The sequence below is a fragment of the Nerophis lumbriciformis genome, linkage group LG11 (assembly GCF_033978685.3).
Source record: "Nerophis lumbriciformis linkage group LG11, RoL_Nlum_v2.1, whole genome shotgun sequence".
In the NCBI taxonomy this organism is placed as follows: Eukaryota; Metazoa; Chordata; class Actinopteri; order Syngnathiformes; family Syngnathidae; genus Nerophis; species Nerophis lumbriciformis.
Window position 1 is genome coordinate 41868328 of NC_084558.2, and position 17865 is coordinate 41886192.

The following is a 17865-nucleotide window of genomic DNA, read 5'->3' on the forward strand; positions in this document are numbered from 1 at the left end:
GACACTTTCTGATACGCCTCGGAGACTGTGCATGTGCGAGTAATATGCAGCTGTAATCACTTGATGCTTGCTTATATTGAATGTGCTGATTCAGACTGCGATATTATCAAATTATTATTGCCTTAGCTCGTGTGCTATTGTGTGCTTAGCTGTTGTGTAGCCTATTTAATTCCACGAGGTGTTCTCCTTCACCTGACGCCTAGGAATTTGGGCTGCTCGCCGGGCGCCGACGTCTCGGTCTCCATCTTGAGGGAGTCGATGTGGGCGATGGAGATGACGGTGGCGGCCACGTACCACGGCAGGCCCATGAAGGAGCATACAATCATGAGGATGGCCACCCAGAACAGGTCCAAGTGGTAGCCCGCCCCTTTCTGCAGGTGGGAGGGGTTTGCAGGTTTAAATTGTGATTTAGGACTTTGGGCGAAGATGAAGGAGGGATCAGGACTCGATATGAGCACGCCAGCTCCTTTTGCCCCATATCACATTCCCCCAGGAGGCAAACACCAGTACCCACCTTCAGTTTGTGCTCCTTCCGGTTGACGATGACCGCCGTGATCTGCTGATCCATGAATATCAGGATGGTGACCAGCAGGGCGGGCAGGGCGGCGGCCAGGTACACCCACCACGGGTTGCCCCCGAAGGGGGGAACGAACCAGCCTCTGGCTGGACTGGTAGGCTGGAAAAAGAGAACAAGGTGACCATGAAGACACCGGTCTGGGTGTTGTGGACTGTTTCCAGTCTCAAACCGGTTAGCTGACTGCTGGCTCAGCGACTTTGAACAAAAGAGCTGTAGCTAAAATCCCCGACGCGTCATTGCGAGGCCCACAACACTGCTGGTACCTGCTTCCTCCTCAGGCGATTGTTGGGGCCCAAATTTTCCACAACAGAGTCTCAAATATTAAGACTGAAATAGTACTCTTTATTTTAATCATATTGAATAATTATATCTAACCTACTTTCCAGTTTACAACTTTGTCAAATGATATGAAAGCACGCGTTCATCACAAAAGATGATTGTTTTTTTAACACATAAACCTTAGGCTTAGGTCAGCCTGACTAGAAAAATAAGCGGCGTGAATTCCACACAATAAGCCGCTATTTTTTCCCCCTCACGCTTTGAATACTGCGGCTTATGAAACCGTGCGGCCAATTTATGGATTTTTCTTAGCTGAAAGCCATATTGTAATTAATTTAAAAAACTAAACAAGCAAATACACTGAAAAGGTGTGTTATTGTTTGTGGTATGGCGCCATCTTTTGGACGAGTCTGCGGTGAGCTTTCAACCGGAAGTAGAAGTGCCATTCCGTCTTCTAGTCCATAGCGTTTCTACACGTATGGATTCTACATTCATCACTCCAAGCAACGTTTGTCAATTTTACAATATAACTTAAACAATTCTTACTTACTAAACTGTCACGTGTGTGATGTCTGTAGGAGTGTTTCCATATATATTTGTGCGTGCTATCATAACGTAATCAGGCGAGCGTCGTTAGCATTAGCTAATATGTTAACACGTTTACGAGTGTCTGTGTTACTTCTATTAACTTACAATGGCATTCTTTTATGAATTCACCAAAAACGTCACCGTGTAGTTTAATGAGTCTGTTTAGTGGGTCCATGACGATGACTTCTGTTTTGTTGGATCAGCCGTTTTACTGCCGTGTTACAGGCACCGTTTGGAAATAATTAAGGGTATGTAAATAAGGATTTACAGAATCTTTCTGTGTAAATAACTTATTTCATAACGTATATACCTGCCGCTTATAGCCCGGTGCGGCTAATATATGGAAATATTTTTTCTTCTAAAATTTAGAGGGTGCGGCTTTACAAACCAAATGTACTGTATGAGGAGGGACTCATAAAAAACTAATGAAAAATAAATGTACATACAATTATGTTGTGCTAAAATAAGCTAAATTACTAATGAATGTGTTTCCTAATTAAAGTCATCATTTTTGCGCTGAAGAAACTTCCAGATTTCTTTGGTTTGTTTGATATTCTCATTACTGCCACAAGTGGTGGAACAGTGTATTACAACGGAGTACCCAGCCAAAAATTTTTTTGCCGTCCTCCAGGGCAGTGTTTTTCAACCTTTTTTGAGCCAAGGCACATTTTTTGCATTGAAAAAATGCGGAGGCACACCACCAGCAGAAATCATTAAAAAAAACGAAACTCAGTTGACAGTAAAAAGTCGTTGTCACAATTGTTGGATTTGACTTTAAACCATAACCAAGCATGCATCAATATAGCTCTTGTCTCAAAGTAGGTGTACTGTCACATCACCCCCTGACTTATTTTTAGTTTTTTGCTGTTTTCCTGTGTGTAGTGTTTTAGTTCTTGTCTTGCGCTCCTATTTTGGTGGCTTTTTCTCTTTTTTTGATATTTTCCTGTAGCAGTTTCATGTCTTCCTTTGAGCGATATTTCCCGCATCTACTTTGTTTTAGCAATCAAGAATATTTTGGTTATTTTTATCCTTTTTTGTGGGGACATTGTTGATTGACATGTCATGTTCGGATGTACATTGTCTTTGCTCCACAGTAAGTCTTTGCTGTCGTCCAGCATTCTGTTTTTGTTTACTTTGTAGCCAGTTCAGTTTTAGTTTTGTTCTGTATACACTTCCCTAAGCTTCAATGCCTTTTCTTAGGGGCACTCACCTTTTGTTTATGTTTGGTTTAAGCATTAGACACATTTTTACCTGCACGCTGCCTCCCGCTGTTTCCGACATCTACAAAGCAATTAGCTACTGGCTGCCACCTACTGATATGGAAGAGTATTACACGGTTACTCTGCCGAGCTCTGGACAGCACCGACACTCAACAACAACATCATTTGCAGACTATAATTACTGGTTTGCAAAAAATATTTTTAACCCAAATAGGTGAATTTAGATCATCTCCCACGGCACACCAGACTGTATCTCAAGGCACACTAGTGTGCCGCGGCACAGTGGTTGAAAAACACTGCACTAGGGCAGGGTTTCTGAACCATAGACCCATTGTGGGGCCACTAGAGGCCGCCAAAAGTATCTGTTTCTCAGTTGTGGTCCGTATGAGCCCCAGCGGTACGTAGTTGTAATACACTTTTCCACCACTTGTGGCAGTGAGAGTTGTTTATTCAGGACAATATAAATGAGCCAGATTACAGCATAATTGTTAATTTACATCTGCAGTGGCAAGACATAAAAAACAAAAACACAAAAGGACAATGTCAAAAACACAGACAAAAAAAAATAAAAACAATGAAATTAGACGACACAACTGGGAGTTTTTAAGAAACAATTTAAGATGTGTTTTTAAAAGGTAAAAAGGAGGATATTCTCGAATATTACTGGGAAATCTGTTCCAGAAATGACTTCCTTGCACTGACAGGAACCGTTTGTCTGAAGGTTGTTTTTCTGTAGGGGATATCAAGGTGAGTAATGACAGCGTTAAACAAACAGAAGAAGTCTGGAAGTTTCTTAAGCGCAAAAACTATGACTAAAATGGTGAAGCTACATTTTAATTTGCACTTTCATTTCATTAATGGTGAAATTAAGAAACATTATTTTTTAATATTAGTTCAAATTTATTTATTTTAGCACTGCGTAGGTTTATTTTATCATCAGTTTTTATTAGACCCTTCTTCTGCAGTATATTTATTTTTCTAATCAGCCTGACCTTAGCCTCGATAATAATCTTTATAATCAACACATGCTTTCATATAATTTGATAGGGTTTTAATTTTATTTATATATAATTATTGAATACCATTAAAATCAAGAGTAAAATTACTATTCGGTGTTAATATTTGAGTGAGCCCCGGGGCCCTCTGTAGTGGAAAAGTTGGTCAAAAAGGTTAAGAACCCCTGCTCAAGGGGGTGCTGTGGTTAAGAAATGCGACATGCAACATCGAGAAGTCAGCGTGTTGACTCTCAGTCATGCAGGTTTGAGACGTTGCATTAAGGCCTTCAATGTTGGCCGATTTAGAAAGGTAGGCAAGGGCCCCCGAGAACTACCTTGAATTCGCTTGGCACTATGAGCTTTGGGGTGTCCACGCCCACCAGAGCGTCCACGCCGCAGAAGAGGAGGATGGCCAAGATGATGGCAAAGTCGCTGATGAGCTTCCGCACCTGGAACACAAAGACCAAGAAGGTTTAAGCCAGGGGTGTTTGCAAAGTATAAAAATGAGCCGAAATTTTTGAATGAAAGAAACTGCTGTTCTAAATGTGTCCACTAGATGTCGCATTAGCAATTCTTTGTGTCTTTGTAGATTATGCTACATATGTAAAGGAAACAAAAAAAACATGAAGTTAGTGCACCAGTCAAGGAAAAAGAGCAAAGTACCTAAATAACATCCTGTAATTTGATTTTGATATAATTTTTTTTTATCTTGATAGATTGAAAATGAACAACAATGAGTTGACTGATGAACATTATCACATACCGTATTTTTCGGACTATAAATAAATAATAAATGATAAATGGGTTATACTTGTATAGCGCTTTTCTACCTTCAAGGTACTCAAAGCGCTTTGACAGTATTTCCACATTCACCCATTCACACACACATTCACACACTGATGGCGGGAGCTGCCATGCAAGGCGCTAACCAGCAGCCATCAGGAGCAAGGGGTGAAGTGTCTTGCCCAAGGACACAACGGACGTGACTAGGATGGTAGAAGGTGGGGATTGAACCCCAGTAACCAGCAACCCTCCGATTGCTGGCACAGCCACTCTACCAACTTCGCCAGGTCGCAGTTTTTTTCATAGTTTGGCTGGGCTCCAGTGCAACTTATATGTTTTTTTCCTTCTTTATTATGCATTTTTGGCAGGTGCGATTTATACTCCGGTGCGACTTATACTCCGAAAAAATACGGTAATTTATTCAGGAAGTATAAATAACGACAAATAAAGATAGAATACTATCAACCGCAACAACATTATGATTTGTACATTTTCAAAATGTGCTTGTTCTATTTTTAAACAAAGAAAACTATCTGAAGTTGTATTTATTTTTAAGTTATCGTGCTGTGATTTTACCAAAACCTACCCCCCACTTGGGGGTAGATTTTTCTCCATGTGGCCCCCGATCTAAAATGAGTTTGACACACCTGGTTTAAACGGTCAACCGTATTTGGCACACAAGGATTTTGACTTGGCAGACTCTTTGTTCAACGTAAACAATAAATATGAACAATTGGCTGACAATATAGGTATTGTGGCCACACAGTTATATTTTTGTTTCATCTGACATCACATGGGCAAAGATAAGACCATCTGGAGGAAAGTTATGTGGTCAGATGAAACAAAAATTGAGCTGTTTGACCACAACACCCATCAATTTGTTTGGAGGAGAAAGGGTGAGGCCTTTAATTTCAGGAACACTACTCCTACCGTCAAGCATGGTGGTGGTAGTATTATACTCTGTGCCTGTTTTGCTGCCAATGGAACTGGTGCTTTACAGAGAGTAAATGGGACAAGGAAAAAGGAGGATTACCTCCAAATTCTTCAGGACAACCTAAAATCATCAGCCCGGAGGTTGGGTCTTGGGCGCAGTTGGGTGTTCCAACAGGACAATGACCACAAACACATGTCAAAAGTGGTAAAGGAATGGCTAAAGCAGGCTAGAACTAAGGTTTTAGAATTGCCTTCCCAAAGTCCTGACTTAAACGTGTGGACAACGCTTAAGAAACAAGTCCATGTCAGAAAACCAACAAATTTAGCTGAACTGCACCAATTTTGTCAAGAGGAGTGGTCAAAAATTCAACCAGAAGCTTATGGATGGCTACCAAAAGCGCCTTATTGCAGTGAAACTTGCCAAGGGACATGTAACCAAATATTAACATTGCTGTATGTATACTTTTGACCCAGCAGATTTGGTCACATTTTCAGTAGACCCATAATAAATTCATAAAAGAACCAAACTTCATGAATGTTTTTTTGCGACCAACAAGTATGTGCTCCAATCACCCTATCACAAAAAAATAAGAGTTGTAGAAATTATTGGAAACTCAAGACAGCCATGACATTATGTTCTTTACAAGTGTATGTTAACTTTTGACCACGACTGTATATATATACATATATACATATATATACATACACATACATATGTACATACATAGAGTAAAAACGCATATATACAAACATATACACATTCATATATACACACACATATGTGTGTCTATATACATACATACATATACAGTATATATTTACATACATACATATACACAGTATATACGTTAGGTCAGGAAAAAACACAGAGGCTATTTCATCATGCCTGTTTCACAGGTTTCCCTGCTCTTCAGGGGATTTTATAAAATAAAATAAAATAAAATCCCTTGAAGAGCAGGGAAACCTGCGAAACAGACTTGTAGGGATGATATAGCCTCTGTGTTTTTCCTGACCTAACGTATATTCCGTTCTAGCCCGGTATTGAGCACTGTATAAACACTGTAAAAATCCAACCACCCAATTTAAAACGTCTTTTTAAAAATGCATGCTTATAAAAAAAAGAGATGCCGCAAACACTCACCTTGGTGGGGAAGAAGCGACTCGTCTTGAACTTCTTGAGCGCCATGGAGCAGGTGTAGGTGCCGAAGAACAAGATGAAGGACATAAGGGTGATGTCAGGCACGTAGCCGCAGGCCTCGCCCACCAGGTACCCGCCGTACGTCGCACACTGCCGGCGGCCCAGCGACGCCCAGGTGGCGTTCTCCGACTGCCAGGAGGAGAGGAAAAGCCCCGCTCAGCGTCCACAACGTTATGTGACATAAAAGGAGCGGAAGGAGGCCTCATACCAGATCGGAACGGTTCGTCCGGGCGGCGACGTCAAAGAGGTCCGAGAAGTTGCCTTGGAGGGAAAAACAATAATTAGCGACGAAGTCAAAGGTAGGACAGAGTTGACGCTCCTCGTACCGGGCTCGCAGCGGCAGTCGTACTGCGTGATGAGGTCGGCCTCAAAGTGCGCGTTGATGGGGTTGTGGTGCGCCAGCTTGATCATCTTCTTGAAGGCGTCGTAGATGAAGATGAAGCTGATGAGCGCCGAGAAGCCCTCCTCGGTGAAGCGGGTGAAGTACTGCACCAGGAAGCTGGCGTCGGTCGCCACCAAGACCAGGCAGAACGCCGCCGACCACAGACCGATCCACAGCCGGAACTCCAGGTAGTCGAAGTTGTTGTCTCTGCGGGGGGAGGAGGGACTGTCAGGTTCAAACACTGATGACATCGATTAAACAGACAAAGAAGCAAGGAATCAAACAGAGACAGAATTCAATGTGGCTCAATGAGGAGAGCGCGTACACCTGTACCCTTGCACAGTGTTCCACCACGCTCTGCCGAAAGATTGTACGCCTCCTCTTTTATTTGGACTTTCCCTGATTACATGGCAACAGCTGTTTCTAAAGGGACGGGGGTTGTAAACAGCCATCGCCTTTGATTACAAAACAGTTCAAGGAAAAGATTGGTTCAAAGAAAAGGTCGTAAACAGTTAAAAGAAAAGGTCGTAAAACAGTTCAAAGAAGAGGTGCCTGGAGCTTGGGCAGGTCCTGCTTTCTCTCCGCTTTGTAGATCTCGGGTCAAGACAAAATCTTTCTGTGGATTACAATACATCAAAGAAGCCGACGCCTTCATGTCGCTTCCCATCCTACACAGGAGTTGTACAAGCCTTTTGCTTGGTAGGGTCAAAGACAGCTTTTGTCCTCTCGCAGGGCAAGCTGAACTCAATGTAACACAAAGTTTTGTGATAACTTAGATTCAATTATTCTGACAGGGACGTTAGCTCATTGTCCGTTTATGTCATCTGTGATTTGGTCTGGCTCCTCTGACCGGGAGTGCTCTGATCTGTACTTAGTTATCATGCGATCACTCCTCTCGCCAGTTTTTTCGACCATACCTGTCACCTTGCATTATTAGAAGGGTGTTTTATTGTGCTCGATATCCATAACATAGAGAACCATCTTCTGCAGGGTTTAGTGACAGAAAGTTACAGCTGTGCTCTAAAAGGTGAGCACGGCTAAGGTGGTGTGGTATTTAGCGGTCTTGCCTTGCATCATTTACAGACCACATAGGTCTGACTACGGTCCCTTTGACAAAATTTAAAAAACTGCCATTCTGTCCAGGTGACTTTCCCTCTTTTATCCACAATTTCTTCATTTTGACTTTCTCTTCTCACTCCATGCAAAGAATCAACCGCCAGACAAGAAGATGGCGCAACCAAACTTGATAGTTTACCTGATTGGCTGCTACGACTATTCATGATAACTGCCACCTTGCACTACGGTAAACAACAAAAAGATCCAAAAACAATACGGAAATTCAAAGCCAACAGTATGCTAGTTTACTCAAGCATATGCACAGAAACAGACCTATCATTAAACTTATAACGTGATAGCTACTCCCACTAGTTACTCATGATAACCGCCACCTTGCACCCCAGTAAACATCAAAAATAGACACAAATTACCTACAAATCTAAATCCGACAGTAGTGTTTACTCAGGCATATGCACAGGATCAGGCCTATCATGTAATTTATAATGTGATCTCTCCTCCCACCAGTTATTCATGATAACCACTACCTTGCACAACAACAACAGCCACAAATAACCAACAAAACTAAATTCGACAGTAATGTTTACTCAGGCACATGCACAGAAACAGACCCATCATTAAACTTATAACGTGATAGCTCCTCCCACTAGTTATTCATGATAACCGCCACCTTGCACCACAGTAAACGACAAAACGATCCAAAAACAATCCGGAAATTCAAAGCAGACAGTATGCTAGTTTACTCGGGCATATGCAGAGAAACAGACCTATCATTAAACTTATAACGTGATAGCTACTCCCACTAGTTATTCATGATAACCGTCACCTTGCACCACAGTAAACGACAAAAAGATCCAAAAACAGTCCGTAAATTCAAAGCCGACAGTATGCTAGTTTACTCAGGCATATGCACAGAAACAGACCGATCATGAAACTGATAACGTGATCGCTCCTCCCAATAGTTATTCATGATAACCGCCACCTTGCACCCCGGTAAACATAAAAAATAGACACATATTACCTACAAATCTAAATCCGACAGTAGTGTTTACTCAGGCATATGCATAGGATCAGACCTATCATGTAATTTATAATGTGATCGCTCCTCCCACCAGTTATTCATGATATCCACTACCACCTTGCACAAAAAAAATGGCCACAAATAACCTACAAAACTAAATCCGACAGTAGTGTTTACTCAGGCACATCCACAGAAACAGACCCATCATTAAACTTATAATGCGATAGCTCCTCCCGCTAGTTATTCATGAAACCAGCCACCTTGCACCACGGTAAACAACAAAAAGATCCAAAAATAACCCACAAAACTAAAACCGACAGTGGTGTTTACTCAGGCACATGCACAGGAACAGACCTATTGTGTATTTTATGTGTTAACTCCTCCCTACAGTTATTCATGCTAACCACTACCTTGCACAACAACAATAGCCACAAATAACCAACAAAGCTAAATTTGACAGTAGTGTTTACTCAGGCACATGCACAGGATCAGACCCATCGTGTAATTTATAATGTGATTGCTCCTCCCACCAGATTTTCATGATAACAGCCACCTTGCACCACAGTAGACAACAAAAAGATCCAAAAAATAACCCCAAAAACTAAAGCAGACAGTAGTGTTTACTCAGGCACATGCACAGGAACAAACCTATCGTGTATTTCATATTGTGATTACTCCTCCCTACAGTTATTCATGATAACAGCCACCTGGCACTACAGTCAACAACAAAAAAAATAATCCTAAATAATGCACAAAATCAAAGGCGACAGTATGCTAGTTTACTCAGGCATATGCACAGAAACATACCTATTATCAAACTTATGTGATAGCTCCTCCCACTAGGTATTCATGATAACTGCCACTTTGCACCACGGTAAACAACTAAAAGATTTTTAAAAAACCCACAAAACTAAAGCTGACAGAAGTGCTTACTCAGGCACATGCACAGAAACAGATGTATCGCGTATTTTATAATGTAATCGCTCCTCCCCACAATTTTTCATGATAACAGCCACCTGACAGTAAAGAACAAAAACTCCAAAATAATGCACAAAATCAAAGTCAACATTGTGCTACTTTACTCATACATATGCACAGAAACAGATATATCATTAAACTTATAATGTGATTGCTCCTTCCACCAGTTAATCATGATAACCACCACCTTGCACAACAAAAATAGCCACAAATAACGTATAAAACTAAATCTGACAATAGTGTTTATTCAGGCTCATACACGGGATCAGACTTATCATGTAATTTATAATGTGATCGCTCCTACCATCAGTTATTCATGATAACCGCCACCTTGCACCACAGTAAACAACAAAAAGATCCAAAATAATGCACAAAATCAAAGTCAGCGGTGTGCTAGTTCACTCAGACAAATGCGCAGGAACAGGTCTATCATGAAACTTGTAAAGTGATCGCTCCTCCCATCAGTTATTCATGATAACTGCCACCTTGCACCACGGAAACGGGAAAGAGCCAATAACAACCTACAAAACTAAATCCGACAGTAGTGTTTACTCGGGCACATGAACAGGATCAGACCTATCGTGTAATTTATAATGTGATCGCTCCTCCCACCAGTTATTCATGATAACTGCCACCTTACAGTTAAATAAAAAGAGCCAAAATAATGCGCAAAAACATAATTGCCGGAATGCGCGCTTAGTCAGGTCCATGCCCTAGGAATACATCATAGTTTATAATGTGATCAATCCTCTTACCAGTTATTAATGATGACCGCCACCTTCCACCGGAGAAAAACAAAAAGAGCTAAAATAATCTACAAAATTAAAGCAGACGGTATGCTCGCTTATTCAGGCACATGTCCTGTGAACATACGTAAAACTATTTTTTTTAGGAAACTTTTTTTTTTTAAGAATCAATTTTTAAAAATATGTTTTTTAGGCCACCTCCGGCTTACTAGCTGAGCATATACATCATACATCTGCACCCAGCAGGAGTTTTTGTGACCTTTTTTTGAAAGATTGTGTTACAATTTTTATACCAAAAAAGTATATTGCAAGAATCGGTTTGAATTAAGAACAGATTCTGAATCGAAATCTAATCAAATCGTGAGTTGTTGCAAGATTCACATCCCTACCACCTATCATAAAATTTAGATTGCAATCACTTCTACTAACTGTTATTAATGATAGCCGCCACATTGCATCACGAAAAAACAAACAGAGCCAAAATAGTCCACAAAATCGAAGGCGACGGTATGCTCCCCTACTCAGACACATGCTCTTGGATCATCATACCCATCGTATAATAATTCGTAGTAAATTGCTCCTCCCACCAGTTGTTAATGATAACCGCCACCTAACACCACGGACAAACAGAGGCAAAATATTCCACAAAATCGAAGGCAACTGTATGCTCCCCTACTCAGACACATGATCTTGGATTGTCATACCCATCGTATAATAATTTATAACAAATTGCTACTCCCACCAGTTATTGATAACTGCCATCTAGCACCACGGACAAACAATCGGAGGCAAAATATTCCACAAAATCTAAGGCGACTGTATGCTCGCCTACTCAAACACATGCTCTTGGATCATCATATTCATCGTATAATAATTCGTAATAAATTGCTCCTCCCACCAGTTATTATTGATAACTGCCACCTTGCACCACAGCAAACAAACAGACAAAATATTCCACAAAATCGAAGGCGACTGTATGCACGCCTACTCAAACACATGCTCTTGGATCATCATATAATAATTCATGATAAATTCCTCCTCCCACCAGTTATTATTGATAACTGCCACATTGCACCACGGCAAACAAACAGACAAAATATTCCACAAAATCGAAGGCGACGGTATGCTCGCCTACGCACACATGATCTTGGATCCATCGTATAATAATTCATGATAAATTCCTCCTCCCACCAGTTATTATTGATAACTGCCACCTTGCACCACGGCAAACAAACAGAGACAAAATATTCCACAAAATCGAAGGCGACGGTATGCTCACCTACTCAGACACATGATCTTGGATCCATTGTATAATAATTCATGATAAATTGCTCCTCCCACCAGCTATTATTGATAACCACCACCTTCAACCACAGAAAAACAAAAAAAGGCCAAAATAATCCACAAAGTCAAAGCAGAGAGTATACTCGTTGACTCTGAATGATCACTCCTCCCACCAGTAATTACCGTACTTATAACAACCACCTTGTGTAAAAGAAATGGAAATACGTAAAATAATCCACAAAGTCAATGGTACACACAAAGCCAGCATACCGGTCATAATGATTATAATCACAAAATTGCTCTCATCACCAGTTAATAATAATAATAATAACTGGCACTCGCAGAAATTAACATAAAAAGCCAAAACCACAAAATTATAAGTAGACTTTGTGCTTGTGTGTCATAATTATATTACAAAAAATATGTTCAACTACGATTAGTCACAAAAATACAAGACAATTAGTGCCCACACAGGAAAAAGACACAATAAGTCAAATAAAGTTCTAAAATGATAAAAAAGACAAGAGAGTAGGTACAGTACATGTTGAGGGTAACAATTAGTGCCTGGAATGGAAACACCACGACTGTAAAATGAATTATTAATGCTGGCAGACAACGGGCGCGGTCCTCAGTAATGTAAGAAGGCCAATGAATGGCAGGGGGAGGAGCCAACTGTCAGGCTCACAGGAGCGCTTCCAGGCGGCGTCAAAAGTCGGCTTGTGACAGCACGAAAAGTCATTTATCTTGTTCTACTGTCACAAGTAAAAGTGAAAGGAAAAGGCCGTGAGAGCGGTTACATCACAACATATCATAGCAATTCCCTTGGCGGGGGTGAGCAAAAAAGACTATTGATCAGTTGGTTGTCAGAATATTGGCTGGTTCGACGCATTATCGACTCGATCAAACTTTACACCGATGGCCGCCAACTAAAAATATGTTTTTATTTTCAAAAAAATAAAAAATAAAATGCTTAAAACACGGACATTGTGTATTGAAAGACACAACTTTGTGTCATACATGGCAAAGCATATTATAATTAATCATTAGTAATCATTTTAGCTTTTTCTCATTACTTTACATCTTTTTGCTTAAATTTCTACTGTGGTTGCGGATGTTCAGTAACACATTTAACAGTGTTTATTAGTGTTGTCATTTTTCAAATGAATTAATTCATAAGTTAAATTATCATTTTGTCTATGTTTTTATTTTATTTGCATCTCGAGTACTTCTAATCAGGGGGGTCAAAACTTTTTCCACCAAGGGCTACAAAATGAAAAGATTAAGTGTGCGGGGGCCATTTTGATATTTTTCTTTTTTTTTTTTTAAAAACAGAAATTGTATTTGCAGATATTTAAAGACAAAGCTTTGTAGTATAGATGACAGTGTATATTATTATAATTATTACTCATTATTACTTTTTCTCATTACATTTAAATGTTTTGCTCTTTTTTCTTACATTTTGACTGCTAATTTAAGTTATATATTATTTTAATTTAGTTTTTATTAAAAAATAAATAAATACAATTTCTCATTACAATTTGATTTGTTGCTCTTTTTTCTCACATATTTACTGTTTATTTAACCGTTTTATATTTTGTTAATTTAATTTTCATTCAAAAAAATAATTAATAAAATCTGTCATTACGTTTACATTTTTTGCTCTTTTTTTCTAACTTTTTCTTGTAGATTTTTTGACAATATTCTGCGGGCCATTTTAAAGTCAACAAAATTTCAATTTGATTATTTATTCTAATTTAGTTTTGAGAAAAAATAAATAAAAAATTCTTATTACATTTAAATGTTTTGCTCTTTTTTCTTACATTTTGACTACTAATTTAAGAGTTTTACATCATTTTAATTTAGTTTTATTAAAAAAACTAATTAATCAAATCTCTCAATACATTTAGATTTTTTGCTCTTTTTTCTTACATTTTTACTGTTGATTTTTTCACGAAAGTATTCTGCGGGCCATTTCAAAGTAGAGAAACGTAAATTTGTTTAATTATTTTGATTTACTTTCTACAAAAAATTAAATGCAATTCTCATTACATTTAAATGTTTTGCTCTTTTTTCTTACATTTTGACTTCTAATTTAAGAGTTACGTTTTATCTTAATTTAGTTTTTATATTTTTTTAAAACATTCTCATTACAATTTGATCGTTTGCTCTTTTTTCTTACATTTTGACTTCTAATTTAAGAGTTATGTTTTATCTTAATTTAGTTTTTATATTAAAAAAAACATTATCTTTACATTTTGATCGTTTGCTCTTTTTTCTTACATTTTTACTGTTTATTTAAAAGTTATATATTATTTGAATTTAGTTTTTATTAAAAAAAACAAATTAATAAAATCCCTCAATGCATTTAGATTTTTTTTCTTTTTTTCTTACATTACGACTGCTGACGTTTTTACGACAATATTCTGCGGGCTATTTCAAACTAAAGAAATGTAAATCTGATTAATTATTTTAATTTAGTTTCTAGAATAAAAAAATCTCATTAAGTCTAGATTTTTTGCTCTTTTTTCTTACATATACTGCAGAAATTTGAAATTGAAATACTTTTTTTGAATGAACAAATTTCAGTTTTGTTTCCTCAAAAAAGTACTGAGTTTTAAAAAAAACCATTAAAAGTAAAGAAAGGTACATTTTACAAACTTATATAAAACAAATTAAAATGTCTCATTATGTATATATTTTTTGCTGTTTTTTTGTAAATTTTTACTGTCGTTTTCCCCGAAAATATGCTGCGGACCATTTAAAAGTAAAGAAATGTAAATCTGACCAATTTTTATTTAATTGTTTATATAAAAAATTTATAAAAAATTCTCATTATACATACATTTTCTGCTGTTTTTTCTTACATTTTTACTGTCTTTTTTTTTTCAGAAAATATGCTGCAAACCATTTAAAAGTAAAAAAAAATGTAAATTTAAACGATTATTTTAGTTTTATTTAAAAAAAATAAAATTAATTAAATGTCATTATATTTCGATTTTTTGCTCTTTTTTAAAAAACATTTTTATGGTCTGTTTTCCGACAATATGCTGCGGGCCAACAAAACTCGAGAAGAGGGCCACAAATAGCCCACGGCCCGCACTGTGGACACCCCTGGACCAGCTTGTAGCGTTAACCCTGAGGCCGTCGGACGTGTTTTCTTGTTTGAGTGGGACGTTTGGGTTTCCTTGGAACGGCATTAGTAATACGTATGAGTCACTGTGGCGATGACATCATCGCCTTACCTGCTCATGTCTCAGCCCTGCCCCCGGCAACGCCGCCAGACAGGAAAAAAAACGGTGTGCCAAATAGAACGTTTTGGTATCGGTGTACCTAATCAGGCTTATTTGAAAACTAGATGTCCGTTTTTTGTTTGTTTGCCAAAACGTACTTGCTAAAGTTGAAGAGGAGCCTCTCGAACACCAGAACCGGACCCGTGCTGCTGAGGATGGTGAGGGGCTGCCCTGCCAGCAAACAGAAGACCGCCCCGGTCAGCGCCGTGCCCAGAAAGCTCTCCAACACGCCCTTCAAAACAAACACATTATGCACATCACATAAAAAAACTGACTTTTTTTTTTTTACTTACTCAGCTGTATGCTTTATTTTACCTACACACACACACACACACACACACACACACACACACACACACACACACACACACACGAACATGCACACGCACACAGGGCACACAGGCACACACACATATGCCTGCAGGGCCGGCCCATCAAGACAAGCCTGTTTCAGGTCCACATACTGAATGTCTTTAGGCTCCAATAGGAATATCGGACGCGTGTGTTCTTCTATTTCTACCCTTCTTGAGACATCAACAAGGAAAAGTACCTTCCATATGAGGACCTGTGAACAAGTTAGGACATAAATCATGGTCCCAACCATTGCATCTAATAGAGAATGTCTCATTTGCACCCCTGGTGGGCAAAATTAGGGTGGTCCCAAAAAGGAGGGATTTTTCAAATTGACTGTGTGTCGGTTTTAAAAGTGCTCCCCCTCTGGTCAAAATATGAAATAAAAAGTGTGTGTAGAAATTTGAAGTGCTTCCCCTCTGGTCAACATATGTAATGCGCCCCCTTTGGACAAAATTAATTTAAAAAAAATAAATTAATATGTATTTTTTCTCACAATGTGTCAACTTTTTTCTTATCAAATTGGGAACAATTTCTCATATTCTTTCTGTTTCTGTAATATTGCGGAACATTTTTTAATCGTAAAATGATTACTTATTTATGTAAAATTATTACTTTATGTAAAATTATTACTTTTTTATGTAAAGTTATTACTTTTTAACGCAAAATGGTGAAATTTGTCATATAAAATTCTGACTTGTATCACAATATTGCCAATTTTCTTTATTGTTCTTGTAAAATAGTGACATTTTTGACTTTTGTCATAATTTTGCCAAGTAAAATTCCGATAATTATTATAATATTGCCAAAATTAAAAAATGTCTTATAAAATTGCGACTTTTGTCGCGTAAAATTATGACTCTTTTCATAAAATTGCCAAAATTCTAAAGTTTTCCTTTAAAATTGTGACTTTTGACAGGTAAAATTACGACTCTTTTCATAAAATTGCCAAAATGTTAAGCTTTTTTTGTAAAATTGCAACTGTTATTGAATACATTTCCAACTTGTACCATAATATTGCACAAATGTTCAGTTTTTTTTGTAAAATTATGACTTGCGTTGAGTAAAATGACGACTTTTATTATAATACTGCCACAATTCTAAGTTCTTTTTTTGAAATTGTGACCTTTTTCTTGTGAAATTCCAACTCACTTTTCTATATTTGTATAGTATGTATATATTATTAATGTTGTAAATACTAATCTTTATACATCTAGAAAGGGTGGTCCTAAAGAGGGAGGCATTTTTCGGAGATCTCAGGAAGGTAAAAAATACAAGAAAATGTGTGTGTGCGTGCGTGTATGTGTGTGTGTGTGTGTGTGTGTGTGTGTGTGTGTGTGTGTGTGTGTGTGCGCGCTTGCGTGCAGAGAGAAATAGAGATCAAGTCAGGTCAGGCTTCCCCCTTGCGGTACGTGTGGAGGTCAGTGGAAACGCAGTAGTGACGAGGCAGCCACCGAGTAATCTGGATCTTACGGTTATTTAAGGCCCGCACAAATCCCCTGTGCAGGCCCGCTGTCCACTGTTCCACCGTGCCGCCTCAGGGGAAGACGTGGACGCCATCATGGCGGCGGAGGCAGCCGGGCCAACAGATGGGTGCGGTGTGAGCCTTTGAGCTGCACATTAGTGGGCACTAATCAGCGGAGGACCTTTTTGTGTGCTGGTGGCTTTGTAACCGCCGGCGACAAAAAGCGAAGACGTCCCGATTTTTTATCGCGGGGGAAAGTCAGGCGGTGACGTAATTGTTTATTTACCGGTAATTAATTTTTTTTTAAATTATATATATATATATATATATATATATATATATATATATATATATATATATATATATATTTACACACACACTAATACATCACAGTTTCCCACACATTCATTTATTTGTGTCGGCCCGCCACGAAAGAATTACGTCCGCCACAAATAGATTTTTCGGCTTTTGACTCGCTCGACCGCTCATAAAAGCAATGAGACTCTGTCTGTGAATGTTGCTTGTAGTTACAATTCCGGTGCAGTAGGTGGCGGTAGCCTACTATGCATTGTAACTTCGCCAATAGCACTTAATTCACCTGGTGGGCCAGAAGAAGAAGAAGAAGACGACGACGACGACGACGAAGTAAAAGAAGAACGGACCGACCGGATCAAAATACGAGGGTAAGACGTCTTGGCAAA

At 38.6% G+C, this 17865-nt stretch overlaps 1 protein-coding gene across 4 annotated transcripts in view; it reads right to left on the reverse strand.

Moving 5' to 3' along the window:
* The window catches only part of LOC133610360 (electrogenic sodium bicarbonate cotransporter 1-like), a 105375-nt gene that overhangs the window by 16158 nt on the left and 71352 nt on the right, over positions 1 to 17865 (reverse strand). For all 4 annotated transcript variants that reach the window (XM_061966553.2, XM_061966549.2, XM_061966551.2 and 1 more), the window contains exons 13-19: positions 15447 to 15580; positions 6900 to 7162; positions 6782 to 6834; positions 6517 to 6702; positions 3995 to 4108; positions 515 to 676; positions 193 to 371 (exon numbers count right to left, since the gene is read on the reverse strand). In XM_061966553.2, coding sequence (XP_061822537.1) covers positions 193 to 371; positions 515 to 676; positions 3995 to 4108; positions 6517 to 6702; positions 6782 to 6834; positions 6900 to 7162; positions 15447 to 15580 — 1091 coding nt within the window. The remainder of the gene's footprint in view (positions 1 to 192; positions 372 to 514; positions 677 to 3994; positions 4109 to 6516; positions 6703 to 6781; positions 6835 to 6899; positions 7163 to 15446; positions 15581 to 17865) is intronic.